At 41.8% G+C, this 14158-nt stretch overlaps 1 protein-coding gene and 1 long non-coding RNA gene across 2 annotated transcripts in view; both read right to left on the bottom strand.

Annotated features, from left to right (window-relative positions):
- The window catches only part of trib2 (tribbles pseudokinase 2), a 6844-nt gene extending 5163 nt beyond the window's left edge, over window positions 1–1681 (bottom strand). Inside the window, exon 1 of the mRNA XM_017409082.2 lies at window positions 204–1681. Coding sequence (XP_017264571.1) covers window positions 204–473 — 270 coding nt within the window. The 5' untranslated portion in view covers window positions 474–1681. The remainder of the gene's footprint in view (window positions 1–203) is intronic.
- Window positions 1682–8671: 6990 nt separating this feature from the next.
- The window catches only part of LOC108231798, a 32918-nt gene continuing 27431 nt past the window's right edge, over window positions 8672–14158 (bottom strand). Inside the window, exons 2-4 of the long non-coding RNA XR_001808425.3 lie at window positions 9141–9705; window positions 8857–9063; window positions 8672–8765 (exon numbers count right to left, since the gene is read on the bottom strand). This is a non-coding gene — a long non-coding RNA (uncharacterized LOC108231798). The remainder of the gene's footprint in view (window positions 8766–8856; window positions 9064–9140; window positions 9706–14158) is intronic.

Genomic DNA, 14158 nt, shown 5'->3' with positions numbered 1-14158 from the left:
ATTCACTTTTTCCATTAGGCAGCTCTCTATTTACAACCCCAGCGATTCTTAAAAAGGGTGGCAGGCTCTGCTGCAGGAAGCTCAACCTTTCATCTGCATGTCCCACCTCCATGCATCCACTGTTGGATATATATAAAAATATATAAAATATATTTATATCTATAAGCAGGGTGCCTATTTTCAGGAGCGTGACGCCGACTCACCTTGCAGACGAGCTCGTCCCCGCTGTGCAGGTGGGCGGCTCTGAAAACGTGGTCCCCCTCCAGGGGCTCCAGCAGAAGGTAGTCCCCGATGCGGGAGATGCAGTGCGACGAGTCCGGGGTCTCCGGCGGGCTGGGGGAGCCGAGGTTGGGGCTGAAGCTCTGGTGCGACTCTGTGGTCCTGAAGCAAGACAGCTCGTCGAAGTCGTGCGATTTGTGCCGCGATCTCCCATAACGTGAAATGCTGATTGGATTTGACCTCTGTATGTTCATGAGGAAACAAAAGGAGGGGGTGTGTGGGGTGTCTCCGCAAAATAAACCTGTCTTTTGTTTTTGTTTTTCGTTGCACCCCCCTTTTTTTCTTCCTCGGCGCCGACCTGCTGTTTGGAGGATGCGAGCTAGCCGTGTGTGTCAACAGGCGAGAGGGTTCATTCAGCGAAACAAAGGCTTTAATCCCCCACCGTTCATCTGCCCCGCTCGTCTTCTGCACATTCAATAAATTACACGAACTATTGATAATAATATAAAAGCAGAACTGGCCCGAGTCCACTGGTGGGGGGGGAGAAAAAAACCCTTCGCCAAACGAAGGAGCAGACGAGACGATAAAAAAGACGCTGCAACAAAGGCTACCAAAAGTTAGCTTCTTTGGGAAATGAATGGAGAGTCCGCCGCCGCTGCTAGCTTCTCGTACCGGCGACTAGCGGAAACAATGCACAGGAAGGAAAACCAAAACACGTCGAGGAGTTACAGGGCTAGGTTTTCAGTGCACGGCCTTGTTTCCCCCCGGATCACATCCATGCACGGTGATTGTCATGTAGCACATAAAGAGAGAGCTCCATCCGGAAAGACTGCTGCTGCTGCGGCTCTTTGTGTGCGGGAGTCGTCTGCTCCTCTGCTCCTTTCTTTTTTTTTTTTTTTGTCCAATGGAAGAAAACAAAACAACAACAAAAAAAAGTGCCGTCCGTCTGCTGCTGAAAACCTTGTGGAAGGAAGAAGAAGGAAGAAAGGAAGGAAGGAAGGAAGGAAAGGGACGGCCGGCCGACTTTCCCCAGGCCAATCCCTTGATTCAGCAGGGCATCCTCTCTCCCGTGGTACCGCTGTGCTTCTTACGTGGCCGGGACTGTAATCCACTCAGAGCGGAGCGGAGCTGCACACACTGCGCCTGTACGGAGAGAGCAGGCTGCCTTCCTGCCGGGCGCCCGGGGGGAGGGGCTAATGCGTTCTACGGCAGGCCGGTGTGCCATATAATCAAACCACTTTCCTTTCTATCATCGCTGTTTTAGATACCACAATTTTTAATTCCCCCTTAGGCAAAATGACTTTTATATTAGTACTAATTTAAATCAAACATATCTCAAATAATACTAAAAGCAAAAAAAAAAAAAAAATAATAAAGGTATGCTCAACTACTGGAAAAAGCTCAATTTAAAGGGATAGTCTGGTCAATTTTGAAGTGATGTTCGGTCAGTTAGTACTTTATCATCTGTGAAATCTGTCTGAGAGAACAGAGGGATGAAGAAAGAGGATGAGGTCCACCTATGCGTCAGGCTAATAGCTATCCTATTTGCTTTTGTTTTGTTTTATAGCATTTTTTTAAGCAAACAGAGCAACACTTGCTCAAAAATGACAGACCGGTGGGGAACAAAGCTCTGTGACGCAGAATTAAACCTCCACACCTCTTCATTGTTCATGCCATGTTTGTTTAGTTTGTCTACGTGAATGTAGGCAGAACATTTCGTACAGAAAAATTAAATACTTGCTGGACAAATTTAAAGTGTGTTTATGCTTAAAATGTATGCATATATACAAGTAAATTAATTGACAAAAATACAGTGCAACAAGAAATACACACAATAGAGTACTTTAGAAGAGTAAATAGAGTAATTTAAAAAAAAGGTGCTCCATGCATAATTTAAGACATTGCACCTTGATATATGTGTATAACTGATTTTTTCCCCTTCATTTTAGCTATCTAGAATAAGATTTGACACATTACCTAGTAACAGTGTAGTTGGATCTGCATTTGGACTTTCTCCTAGGACGATATCCAAAATGTTCACACTGGATTCTGTAGTCAGGGTGGTGAGAATGGTGCAGTCTAGTTGTACTCAGAAGCTGGAATTCCCAAGTTCAAAGTTGGAAAAACTACTGAAACGCCACTTGAAGTTGGAATTCCAACTCAGAAAGTGAGATTCCCAACCAATCCAGACCTCAAAATCCAACATGGCTGCCTAGCATGTTCAAAGCTGTGATAGCTGCAGTAATAAGCTATTTCTTTTTTTACTTCTTTGTTTGTATTTAATTAAATTAGTCACAGAGTGTATCACACTACCTCTGTTAGGACACATGTTGTTGCAGTGTTTGAATGCAAATATAGAGAAATACCCTGTGATTGTGTGGCGTTGCTCAACACAATTAGCCGGGTTACAGAGCCCAACCATTAGCAAACCTTACTGGTTTTCTCATTTGTAGCTGGGGCACAATTAAAGAAACAGTCTGGTCATTTTTGAAGGGATGTCCTGTCAAATAGTCGTCAATAGTTAGTGTCTTGTCAGCTGTGATACCAGTCAGAGAGCACTAAGTATTAAAAGAGAGTCAAAGTCTTTGCCTAGGTTAGGCTAATGGTTGCCAGATGAGTGCCAGTTTTTTTAAAATTGTTTTTCAGGCTTATAAAACAACTCATTCTCATAAACAACATATTGGCACTTGTCTGGCTAACTAAAAGCCCAGCCTAGAGAAAGACTTTTATCTCTTTCTCCATATTTCATGCTCTATGCTTGATAAGGTATGAATACAGATCACTATTTGATGGAACATCACTTCAGAAATGACCAATACTAAAAAATAAAAAAAATTAAAATAAAAACTGAAAATACATGTTTACTTCTATTTTGTAGTTCAAGACATTTTGCTTCTAATGTGGAGAGCTTTCTGGAGAACGTGGAGAGATTTTGAATTGAGAAAGCTCCCCAGATGAGAAACAAAACATTGTTGATTTTGCTTTGTTCTAGATGACCAAAAATCTACACCAGCTTTCAAAAATGACCAATAACCCCTTTAAGATCTGACTTCCAACCTCTGAAATTTGGAAATTCTGACTTCTAGAGCCGTGGTTGCCAAAGTTGGGGTCAGGACCCCATTGTGGGTCATGAAATGTGAAGTGAGGGTCCCCAAATGATCTCTGGAAATATAATTCAATTTAAAAAAAATACTAATGGCACATTTTTTAACCATAATTGCTGCAAAGAATAGATGCAACAATAATAATGAATAAAACTAGTATCATAGTAGTTAAGGTTGTCATTATGTTCTTCTTTAATAACAGAATTTGTACAATTAAAGTGGGAATATTTGGAATCACGAGCCTTTGCTGCTCTTATTTTGTGGGTCAGAAGCTGAAACGCCTGGGAGCGCAGCTATTATATGATAAACCGGCTTGCCACACACGCGCATGATCCCACACGCGCGTAGAAAACACAGGAGCTCCCGACACTGCCTCCTGACGTCACGGCCACGTCAAAAGCCCATTGGCTTGCGACCTGCAGCGAAGTCGCGCACCGTGGACACGCCCCCAGGAATCTAAACGCAGCACATGCTGGTTAACCGGAGAGGCAGGTAACTACTGTACAAGCTGTGTTACAAATGTGTTTCCCCCCTGAAATGTCACTCAACGGAAAGCCAGGGGATCCCTCTTTCACAAGGGCGCGCGCCCACCCACTGTAGCCACATATACAGTGTCACCTCAGTGGAAACATCTGCATCATTACAGATTTTTACACCCAAATCTGATGGTTGCTGGCAGAAACAGAGTGAACTCAATAATGTGTTACTTGATGGGAAAGTGACACAGTCCTGGCTTGAAATGAAACCTCACCCCAGTTTTGGCCTTTTTGATCACTCGTTTTCAAAGAACGTATTAACATCTGGGCCTGGGTTGAGAGATTTCCAGACGTCCTGTGCAACAAATTCCTGTCTTGCACAATTGCGCCTTTGAGATGCGTTTCAAAGAGCACATTATTCCCTTCTTGTTCTTCCTCGATTACCTGACAGAGGGATTGTGCAATCCTGCGCAGGAATTCGGTTGCAGCTGGACCCAAGACACTGACCCGAGTGTTTGACCTAACCTTTCCTCAGCCGCTTGCAGAGACGGCATCAGTGCACACAAACACACACACACACGGGCGCCGTTCTGAAGCTTGCCTTTCTCTTCCTGAGAAAGCCCCCGCAGCATGGAAATGCATTTCGTTTTTCACACGAAGGCCTCTCATCAACAAACAGTAGTTCACAGCTGCAGCATGTGGTTGCACCCACAAGCTCTTTAAAAGTCTATGTATGCATGTTCTGAGATGTAATCTCTGTGAGCCACCCACTTTGTTCTTTGTTACAACGCAGCAACGCTCTTCACTATACAGTGGAGCCGCTTTTGTCCCACCCTCTCCCCTGAGAACAATCGGAACATGCTCCTGAACAGTGGAAATGTGACAAGCTTTGGTTATTTACCAGCAGCAGTTTTCTGCCCGATGATGCCTCCACATGTCTGCATTTGCCCACTGCTATGACCCCGAATGGGGATTGTGTTAAGCCTAAACCACAGCTGTGCATGAATCAAAAATAATAATCTCCAAAGATTTGACTTGGCCCCTTTCCTTTTGATATTCTGTGACTCATATGGAGCAGAGAGCAGCGCTGGAGAATATCCACCTAGGCTTATCAGCTCTCTAGACACCGCAGCACACAGTGCCCTCCAGTGATCGGCTCTGTGGGCCACAGAAAGAAGATGTGAGGACCTCAGAGGTCAACAGGCATGGATGAGCATCCCCCTGAATCCCTGAGGTGGTGTGCTCCAACTCTTTAACAAGCTGGGACGTCTGTAGAACTGTTCAGCTTTCCCATTATTGTTAGGTAAGTGTCTGATCTGTTTTACCAAGTTTTTTCCACCCTGAAAATAATCATTAAGAATCATTTGTCACTTGAGAAGTTAGCCGTAGAGGCATGGGAGGATGCAGTGTGAGACCGAGCAAAAAATGTGGAAATTATTTGTACCAGAAAAATGCCAGCGGAAGACACAGGTTTTCAGAGGCAAACAAACATTATTGCATAAAATTACTCTACAAGTGCAAAATTTTACTTGAACATTACAACACCTTCAATTTGCCTAACAATACGTGCTCTTATCTTTGATATCAGGACACAAATGAAATGAGAGGAAAACTTGACCTTCTTTGTTGGAGGTAACAAAGGGGTCACCTGTGACCTTAACCTTTGACCCCGTGACCTTGAAATCAATAGGCATCCTCCTTGAGCCTTGAGTTGTTCAGCTGTGCAGTGTGACATTCCTACGTTACACAGTTGCAGATTTAGAGCAAAGGATCCCCTGTGACCTTGACTTTTGACTGGATTAAAACCAAAATTTAATCACTTGTTCCGTGTATCATGTTTGACATTTCCAGAAAATTTCATGAAAATCTATAACTTTTTGAGTAAAAAAGATATAAATGTTATGGGAGGTTAAGAAACATCGTTGACGAAGAGGTTTTTTCCACTTCAGTGTTTCGTTGCATTAACTTGATTTATATGATCTTATGAAAAACAAACAAACAAAAAATGATGCCCGCTCACGTATTTCTTAATTTCTTAAATATTTAAATCTTGCACACACACATGGAATTGCTTCGGGTTAATATGTTGCAAGCTTGATGCTGCCAGAGCACATTCAAGACCCAACAGGAAACGCATAAAAGCTCGTTAATTAACACATTACTTGGGGAAAAAAATGCGCGGTCCACAGCAGCACAAACCCAGTGGGACGCCGGGTCACATAAATAAACAACACCACTTCCACTGAACTTGGTTTAACCTGCTAACCTCTAACGTTTCACTGCCCTCAAAAGACAAATTAAACCAAATATGTCCTGTTCTCATAAATCCAGGAGCAGTTCCTTCGGTGAGACAGTCTTCTGCGATCCACTCCAAGGCTGCAGGAAGCGCGAGCGGTTTGAGTTGCGGATCACGCAGTCAAGAACCCCCTCTATTGTGGAGAGGGAAGGATCTTGGCTCGGGACGGAGACGGGATTGGCGTCACTGGCTTGGATCTCTCCTTCATGAAGTCAGACAGCTGAGTGAGGACTTGCGGCAGCCCCGTCACTGGGCAGGGTGACTCACTCGCTCATTCAGAACTTGAGAGGTTATTAATAGTTGAGTTTCAGAGCTCCAGAAGTAAAAATCACACAACATTAGCAGCTTGAGCCCTCCGGATTGCTCACCGCAAAGAGAAGCTGCTTTTCATTGCCTTTTATTTATTTATTTTTTATTTTTTCTGCATCTCCTTTTATGTGAATCTATAGGTTCAGATCCATATGTGTGACTGGGAACATGTTCAAGCAGAACTGCTGACAGAGTTGTGACTGACGTGCATTATCATATGTTATGTATTTCCCTGTTGGCACGACAAGTTGGACTCTGAGGAGCCCCCGACTCTGCAATTCACGCACCGCATTTTCACCAGCTTTTATCGTTTCTGTTCAAGCTTAAGCTGGCTTTCACAATGGTCTTGAACTAATTGGCTTTTTTTTAGATTATTCTCACGCAACACAAAAGTGGCTGAGGAGTACAAACACACACCTGGTGGTTTAGAGGTTTTCATGGATGCTCAGGAGGACAGAAGCTTGTCTCTGTGTTCAGTTTCTTCAGGGCTTCTTCACACAAATGGAATTTCTGAAGCTCAAATGAACTAAAGAAAGACAATTAAAACATAGATGTCAAGAAATGACAAAAATGAGGAAAAGATTAGACAGACTTACTGTTGAACAAAACTGGATTTCTACAAGCTGAATGAGCCTCAGACCACCATGGGGCCTAAAGGCTCCACATTGACTCTGTGGCCAATGGTTTGTGGTAATGTGATTTATTTCATCGACATTATATAAGGAAGAAAGTGTAAAAAAACAACTAACTGCCCATAAATCTGGGATGGGGTATAAGGTCATTATCAAACAATTTTAAGCAATCACTCTACAGAGAAAAAATGTTAATGACAAGTGGAAAATATTCAAGTAAGTTTCCAATTTTGTTTACCCCCGAGGTCAAACCGTACAGTTCTCTGGCAAAAACCATTGGAGATTCATCCAAGGCTCTTCATGCCTCAAACAGCACGTTAAATGTTAAAATAATGATAGAATATCTAAAAGACTGAAAGGGTATGGCTTATTTCAAGCATTTGTCAGGAGAAAGCACGACATAGGTTTGGAAAGTTGCATCTGATCAAACCACAAGACCAGAGTGGGGATGGCTGCTTCCCACATTTGGCAAAAACCAAACACAACAGAGCGAAGTTGGAACAATGAGCTCGTAATAACTCTCTAACACAGTGGCGGGATTCGAGAAAGAACTTAGAAAGCTCTCCGGATGGGAAGCAAAACGTCTTCAACTACAGCACAGATATCCAGTTGTTTGTTTGACTTTTTTTCCCCCTCATTGCTGCCACAGCAGCCAGGCACCCTGCAGTCACTGAGTCGGTCATGAACTCCTGTAGAGTCAAATGTGAGGCCGTGTAATGAAAAGCTGAAGATAGACCAAAGGCGATTATGCAACAGGTCAGTGTTGCCAAGCAAACATTAGAATGGCTGAGAAAGAGAGGAATCAAACGGTTCAGTTGAGGACCAGACAACAATCCAAATAAAATGCTGTTGCAAGAACTCAAAGAGATTGTTTTTAGATATTTTGAAGTGGAGTTCTGTGGAAACATTATGAACAGTTACTTGTTGGAGATCTGCCTTTTATTGGCCTCAGTTTTAAAAAAGTAGAGTTTAATTCAGACCCGACTGATGAGCCATTTTGGTCCGGCGAAGCCAAGACAGCTCCTGTGTCAAATATTTCACAAGAGTTTGTGTGGTTTGTATTTGCGTATTCCCCAAACTTGTTACCTGTTTTATGGTGTCTGTTTGTGTCAGCATTTCAGCGCCACATACAGGCCTGGCATAGGGTCATTGTTGATGTTTCCATGTGGATGAAGACATTTCTTGAAACTGTTCTGTGTTTCTGGAACAACAAATAAATAGATGGTTTTGGCAAAACTGTATACATGTGCTGACAAGACCTATAACAAGTAAGGTATTATTTGTTCATAACCTTTTCACAGAACCCCTGTTCAATAAAAAAATAACTATTGTTTTAAGAGAGCTGCGAATAAATGGATGCCCAGAAGAAGAAGAATTGGCCAAAATTCCTCCAAAACAATGACACACTGACATGGTAATACAAATACATATTACTAAATTTATTTTTGTAAAGATGCTTCTGTAAGTTAATGAATGATATAAGTTTTTCACACACCGCACCTGTACTTTGCTTTAGTTTTTGTTGAATAAATGATGATATGATGTCATAAGCTCTGTAATTGTTAATCTGAGGTTTATTTCAATACCAATTAAGAAGGAGGTTATGTCATAAACCAGGGAAGATTTTTGGAGCAGTCCGGCAGCAAACAGACGCAGGAAACTAGGAGTGTACCGGGAAGTGATTTATTTACAGTGCAGGAAAAATTATTTACAGGATGAACGTCGGGATCTGAAAAAGCGAAACACACGGTAAGTATGGCGGAGTGAAAACACGAGGAACCTACGAAGGGCAAGTAATGGTTGGAATCTAAAGTCCTTACGACAGGGCGGCGGGTCCAACACTTGGAGAAGCAAGCAGTGGTGAGTTCGGGTTCCAGGGTGAGAATCCTTCCAGGGTGAGAATCCTTCCAGTGGTGAGTATTCCTTCCAGAGGGTATAGTGAAGCAGACAGACAGGCACGGGAGGCGTTAGCAGAGGTCTCAGGGAAAACGGAAACCAGACTGGATCCACGAGGCAGAAGGTAATTCCTGAGGCACACAGCGAGACAGAGTTAGTCAAACTCAGAATAACAAATCTTATTAGTACAGAGGCTCAGCAACTTTACCACAAGCAGGTAATGCTCCAGCGCTGGTCTGGTCTCTGCCACCGCCTTAAATACACCCGTCCTTGCCATTAGTCAGATCACTTGCAGGTGAGGAGGGAGAGTTGACGAGACGTCAATCGGTCGTCTGGCCACGCCTACCAGGAAGTACTCACAAACACAAACCCCAGAAAAACCACCCTCACCACAGGTTACTTTCATTATGATCTGATTTGTAAAATCTTCGAGTCAAAGGAGTTGTTGTTGTTTTACTGTGACTGTCAATATGACATATATAATATAATAATATAATAATAATAATATATGACAGACTTGTATTATTGGGTAATGCTCCAATGAAAACTACACATTTTTTCAGGCTTTCAGATATGAATTACTTAGATGGAAATCTCTCATGAATGAAATGTGATGTCACTTACTCTATAGGTAGCATTTGTATCTGCATCTAGTTTGAACTGAAGAGACTTTCCCGTCATGGTTGGTCACTCAGAAATGGGTGTTTTTCAGTGATTCAGAACCCTTCTGACGAGCCACGAAATGATGAGAACGTGCCGTCCGTGCCCGGCCCCTGCATGAGAACACAAGTTCACACACACACACACACACACACACATATATCACTGCAATTCATGCAACATTCAAGCTGCTGCCATGGCAACCTGTTTCCATCCTCTAGAGAACATCACGCAGGATCACAAACATAAACACAAACACACACACACGAGCCCAGTGAATTACACTTCAGGGACCTCATGCTCTAATCTCCTGGGAAGGAACACTTTGTGCCAAAAGGTACAGTTCATGCCCGCTTAGAAAGAAAAATTATGGCAAGAAGTCATGATTCACTTCACTTCTGCAACGCCGCACATCACAATGTAGTCACACAACTCTATCATAGCATGATTACCTTCGGATTACTGCCACTGCCATCTTCTAAAGTGAATTAGAGCTACTTTATGGCACTTTCAATTTATATACTACGTCATTTCTTCAGTGTTTTCATTTTTTTCCTCATGGGGTGGAAGAACCCCAGCAACAGTTATCAGACCATGCAACACTAGAAATCATTTCAACTGAGGCAGCTGCTTCTGGTATTTTCGAAATACTCTTGGTGTTATTGTGCAAATCTAAAATAAAAAGGCAGAGTCCTGCATCAAGTAAAATTTGCAGCAAGCTTTAAGTTCAGGTACAAACGAGAAGTGGATATTAATGTAACACCATCAAGTGCATCATTTGCTGCTGCACTTCATCTTTTAATTTAACTTCCTGTCCCTCCGTCTCGTGTGACAAGCCCGGTCTCTGTGTTGGCTCTCTACAAAGGTGCAGACAGACAAACAAATACACACTTTGTGTTCCATGTCTGTCCGTTCACTCACTGTATCGTGGGTGTCAAGTATATTTTATTAAAGACAGCAGGAATACCACAGATGTGTCAATCAGTTCTGAAACAAAAGGTTATCTCCCCAGAGACTGCTTTAAAGGGACAGTTCTCATCTTTTAAAGTGGGGTTCTGTGAAAAGGTATACTTTATTTGTCTTAAAAACCACAACTACAATGGAGCCGTTTTACCAGCTTTTTCTGCGTCTGTCTTGCTTTCTCCATTTCTCATCAACATCAAACTTTGATTGTGTGCTGAAAAGGTTAATAACTGAGAAGAAATTGTGAACCGTGTCAAAGAAAAAAGAGTTTTAAGAGAATCTTTAAGTAGGCTAAGAATGTTATTTCTCTGTTTTTATATGTGGTTGTTTTTGACACTTAAAGTAACAGAATAGATTTTTAAAAGTTTTTTGTACAAATTGTGCAGATAGAGATTATTTTTCTTGCACACAGAAAAAAAAATCAGTTTAAAGAAATATTTGGAGTAGTGTAGACAAGTCTCAATTCCTATTGGACTGACAAGCTAATGGCTAAATCAAAATGGACGGCTGTCATCTCGAAACAACTTAAGTCTAAAGCATTACATTCTGTAATGGTTCATTCAAAACATTTTATAAACCTTTACACCATTATTGATTTCACGTTGCATTATTATATAACTGCACCAGGCTGCACAGGAAGTATTATAGCTAGCTGCCGCCGCTATTTGCATTCGCAAGTAACCACAGACTTTTATGTAAATAACCATTTGGCATAAAACTGACAGTGATGTTAAGATTTATGAAACAGTGTTTATAAAAACTGTCATAAAATGTTTGAGTTTTGAGTTGTTTTAGGACAACAGCAAACCAGTGGCTCCACTTGAACCTGATGTCAGCGCAGAAATCCGCTCAGAATTAAACTTTATTTCTCCAAACTCAGGTTGTTCAAAGAGTTACACTCACTGTTATCCAATTTTCTGTAATTTTACTGACATTGTTACCATTTTGTGGTAATTAACTGACATCATTGTTCATAGTATAGAAAGCTATGGTAACTGACTGGCAACAGTGCTGCTAGTAAGTTACTGTCAAAAAACAGAGAAATGGATAACACTATATCTACAACAGATGGGATATTAGTTGTTTATAACCCCACTGCACAAGATCTGAACTGTCCTTCTAAAGACCGATAAAGCCATCCGTAAAATAATGCCATTTGTAATGTTTTCAGACCTTCCTGTGCGGCAGTTTTGCCACACTGCTTTGACAATGACACCTGTTCACATACGAGGGAAGTGCAGCTACTGAGATAATAATTGGCTGTCATCCCAAAAGGCCACCCCTTCAGGTGGGCCGACTGACAGAAACAAACAAGTGGGCTACAGAGGGAGAGTGGGGATGAAGAGTAGCGAAGGAGCTGCGATTACTGTCACAGTGAGCTGAAACAGAAGATTTAGCTTTGATTTTTCTGTCAGATCTGTCTGACAGAGGCTGGCGAGTCAGACGAACAAAGCTTGTGGCGATTAGCTCTGGGTATGGAGCATACTAACTGCAGACTTGAACTGCAGACTTCTTTTGTAAAATGATGGCGTACACCGATTTACACAATAAAAAAATAAAAGTTGCCACGTCTCGAAATGCTCTTTAAAGCCACTGACGGAGCCTTAGGTAACCCTGACCATAACCTTTCACAATATCTGCCAGACAGGCAAAGTAGCTCATTTGAAGTTTGATTCCAGATAAGTCATTAATGTGGTGCATCACACAAGGACAGGTCTGTAGGTGGAGCATTATGGGTGTGAATCTTTTGAGATACCATCTATGTCTGTATCTTTCATGGGTTTTCCTCCTCAGAGCAGTACAGCCCCTTCAGTAGGGCACACCTCTGCAAGCGAAACACAGATGAAGAGATAGGAATGAGAACAGCTCATCAGCCAGTTTCTCAGTGTCACACTTTAGTATTTCCTTTCTGCTGACTTGGGCTGTGTTTTCACACTGACCTCACAGGTGGGTGTACCTGTCCAAATACAAGCGAAAAAAAAAAATAGCTCAGTCAGCTTGCTTTGCCACCATATTTCCTAAAATGTTTAATTTGCTATCACACCCTTTCCCCATCAAGAATCCTCCGAAAGCTTTGTTAACAATAAACAGAGTGTTCGTGTCACGAGCAGAACCCAGAAAAGATGATGCAAAGCCTTCCCTGCTGAGTTAATCAGCCACAGATTCACACAGAGGCACCTTCTGTTTTTAATTTGATTTAATTTTCTCGCTAATCTAATTATGCTTCCTTGCTTTCATTTCTTGCACATAACGCAACACACACGTATGCATGTGCAGATGCACAAAAAAGACAAACATGATGTAATTATTGCAGTCCTGAAACATTCTTACCATTTCCAGCTGAGATATGACCTGCAAGTAAGTGCATTTCTTACATTTAAAAAACAACAACAACAAACAAACAATAAAGATTCATTAGGATTTTTACTTTTAATATTATTTTTGGTTGGAAATAAAAAAAAAAAAAGTAAGAGAAAGTGGAAACTGGGGCAGCTATTTTAGGTCAGATACACAGCTGTCAAGGGGTGACTGATTTTTCCAGAAGAGAGGAGAAATCTTTCCTTTACAGAGTTCTACATCAGACTAAACAGATGTTGTAGTCACCTACTAACCTCATTGCTGACATTTGCTGCACCAATGAGCCACTGTGTTTTTTATCACCTGCTGCTAAAAGGCAAACGCAGACAGTGATGTTTTTGTCCCCGTCTGCGTGAGTTTGTCTGTGTGTGTTTGTCTGCTGAATTAATTTTAATGAAATTTGCTTAATGTCATCATTGGACGTTTACAACTAATTCACTTTTGGACTCAACGTGATTCAAGATGGCTGCACAGCCAAGAGGCCTTGAAAAACACAAAAATGGCTATAACTCGGTCATCCTTACAGATGTCAGCTGAAAATCTGGTGTGGTAGTAGCTGAAACTGATTCCCAGTACATATTTGGAGCACTAGCAGATTGTGCAAGATCTTTGTTTAACCTTTTGCCAGTAACTAATTGGAGTCAGCTCTGTCTGTCTGTTTGCAAAATATTTCATGAACCACAGGACAGATTTTAATGCAGCCTTTAAAAGTTAATAATTGGATTTACAACTCAGTTACTTTTGGAGCCAGCCCAATTTAAGATGGCCACCCCTAGTAATTTTTCTTAGAAAACACAAAAATGGTCCTAACTCAGCCATTTTTCAAGATATTGCACTAAAATCTGGCGTGGTTGTAGCTGAGAGTTATTTACAACACGTACTTTGACAATAACATTTTGTTTCTTTTCAAGGTTTGACCAAAATGGCTGCATCTCTATGGCTTTTCAACAAAGGACGACTGAAAAGTTCCTCAGTTATATGAGCGACTCCAACAGCGACACTGTGGCTGCAGCAGATGAGAGTAAACTGATCATGTCGCTCAAAGAGATAATTATAGCAATGAAAACCTGGTGCTGTTTTAAAAAGGGCTACAAAAGCCTGCAGACACGAACCTAAAATCGGTGTGTGAGATGAGTCCTACTCTGCAGGTGCAGGTCTGTGTCAGATGTGGCACAGCAACAGCACAAATCGACCCGTCTTGTTGCAGATGTTGCTCTGTAAATTACTTTTTTTTTTTTTTTTGGG

This window comes from Kryptolebias marmoratus, linkage group LG19, assembly GCF_001649575.2.
Source record: "Kryptolebias marmoratus isolate JLee-2015 linkage group LG19, ASM164957v2, whole genome shotgun sequence".
Lineage (NCBI taxonomy): Eukaryota > Metazoa > Chordata > Actinopteri > Cyprinodontiformes > Rivulidae > Kryptolebias > Kryptolebias marmoratus.
The sequence above is the reverse complement of the archived record's forward strand: the minus strand, read 5'-3'. Positions and strand labels throughout refer to the sequence as shown.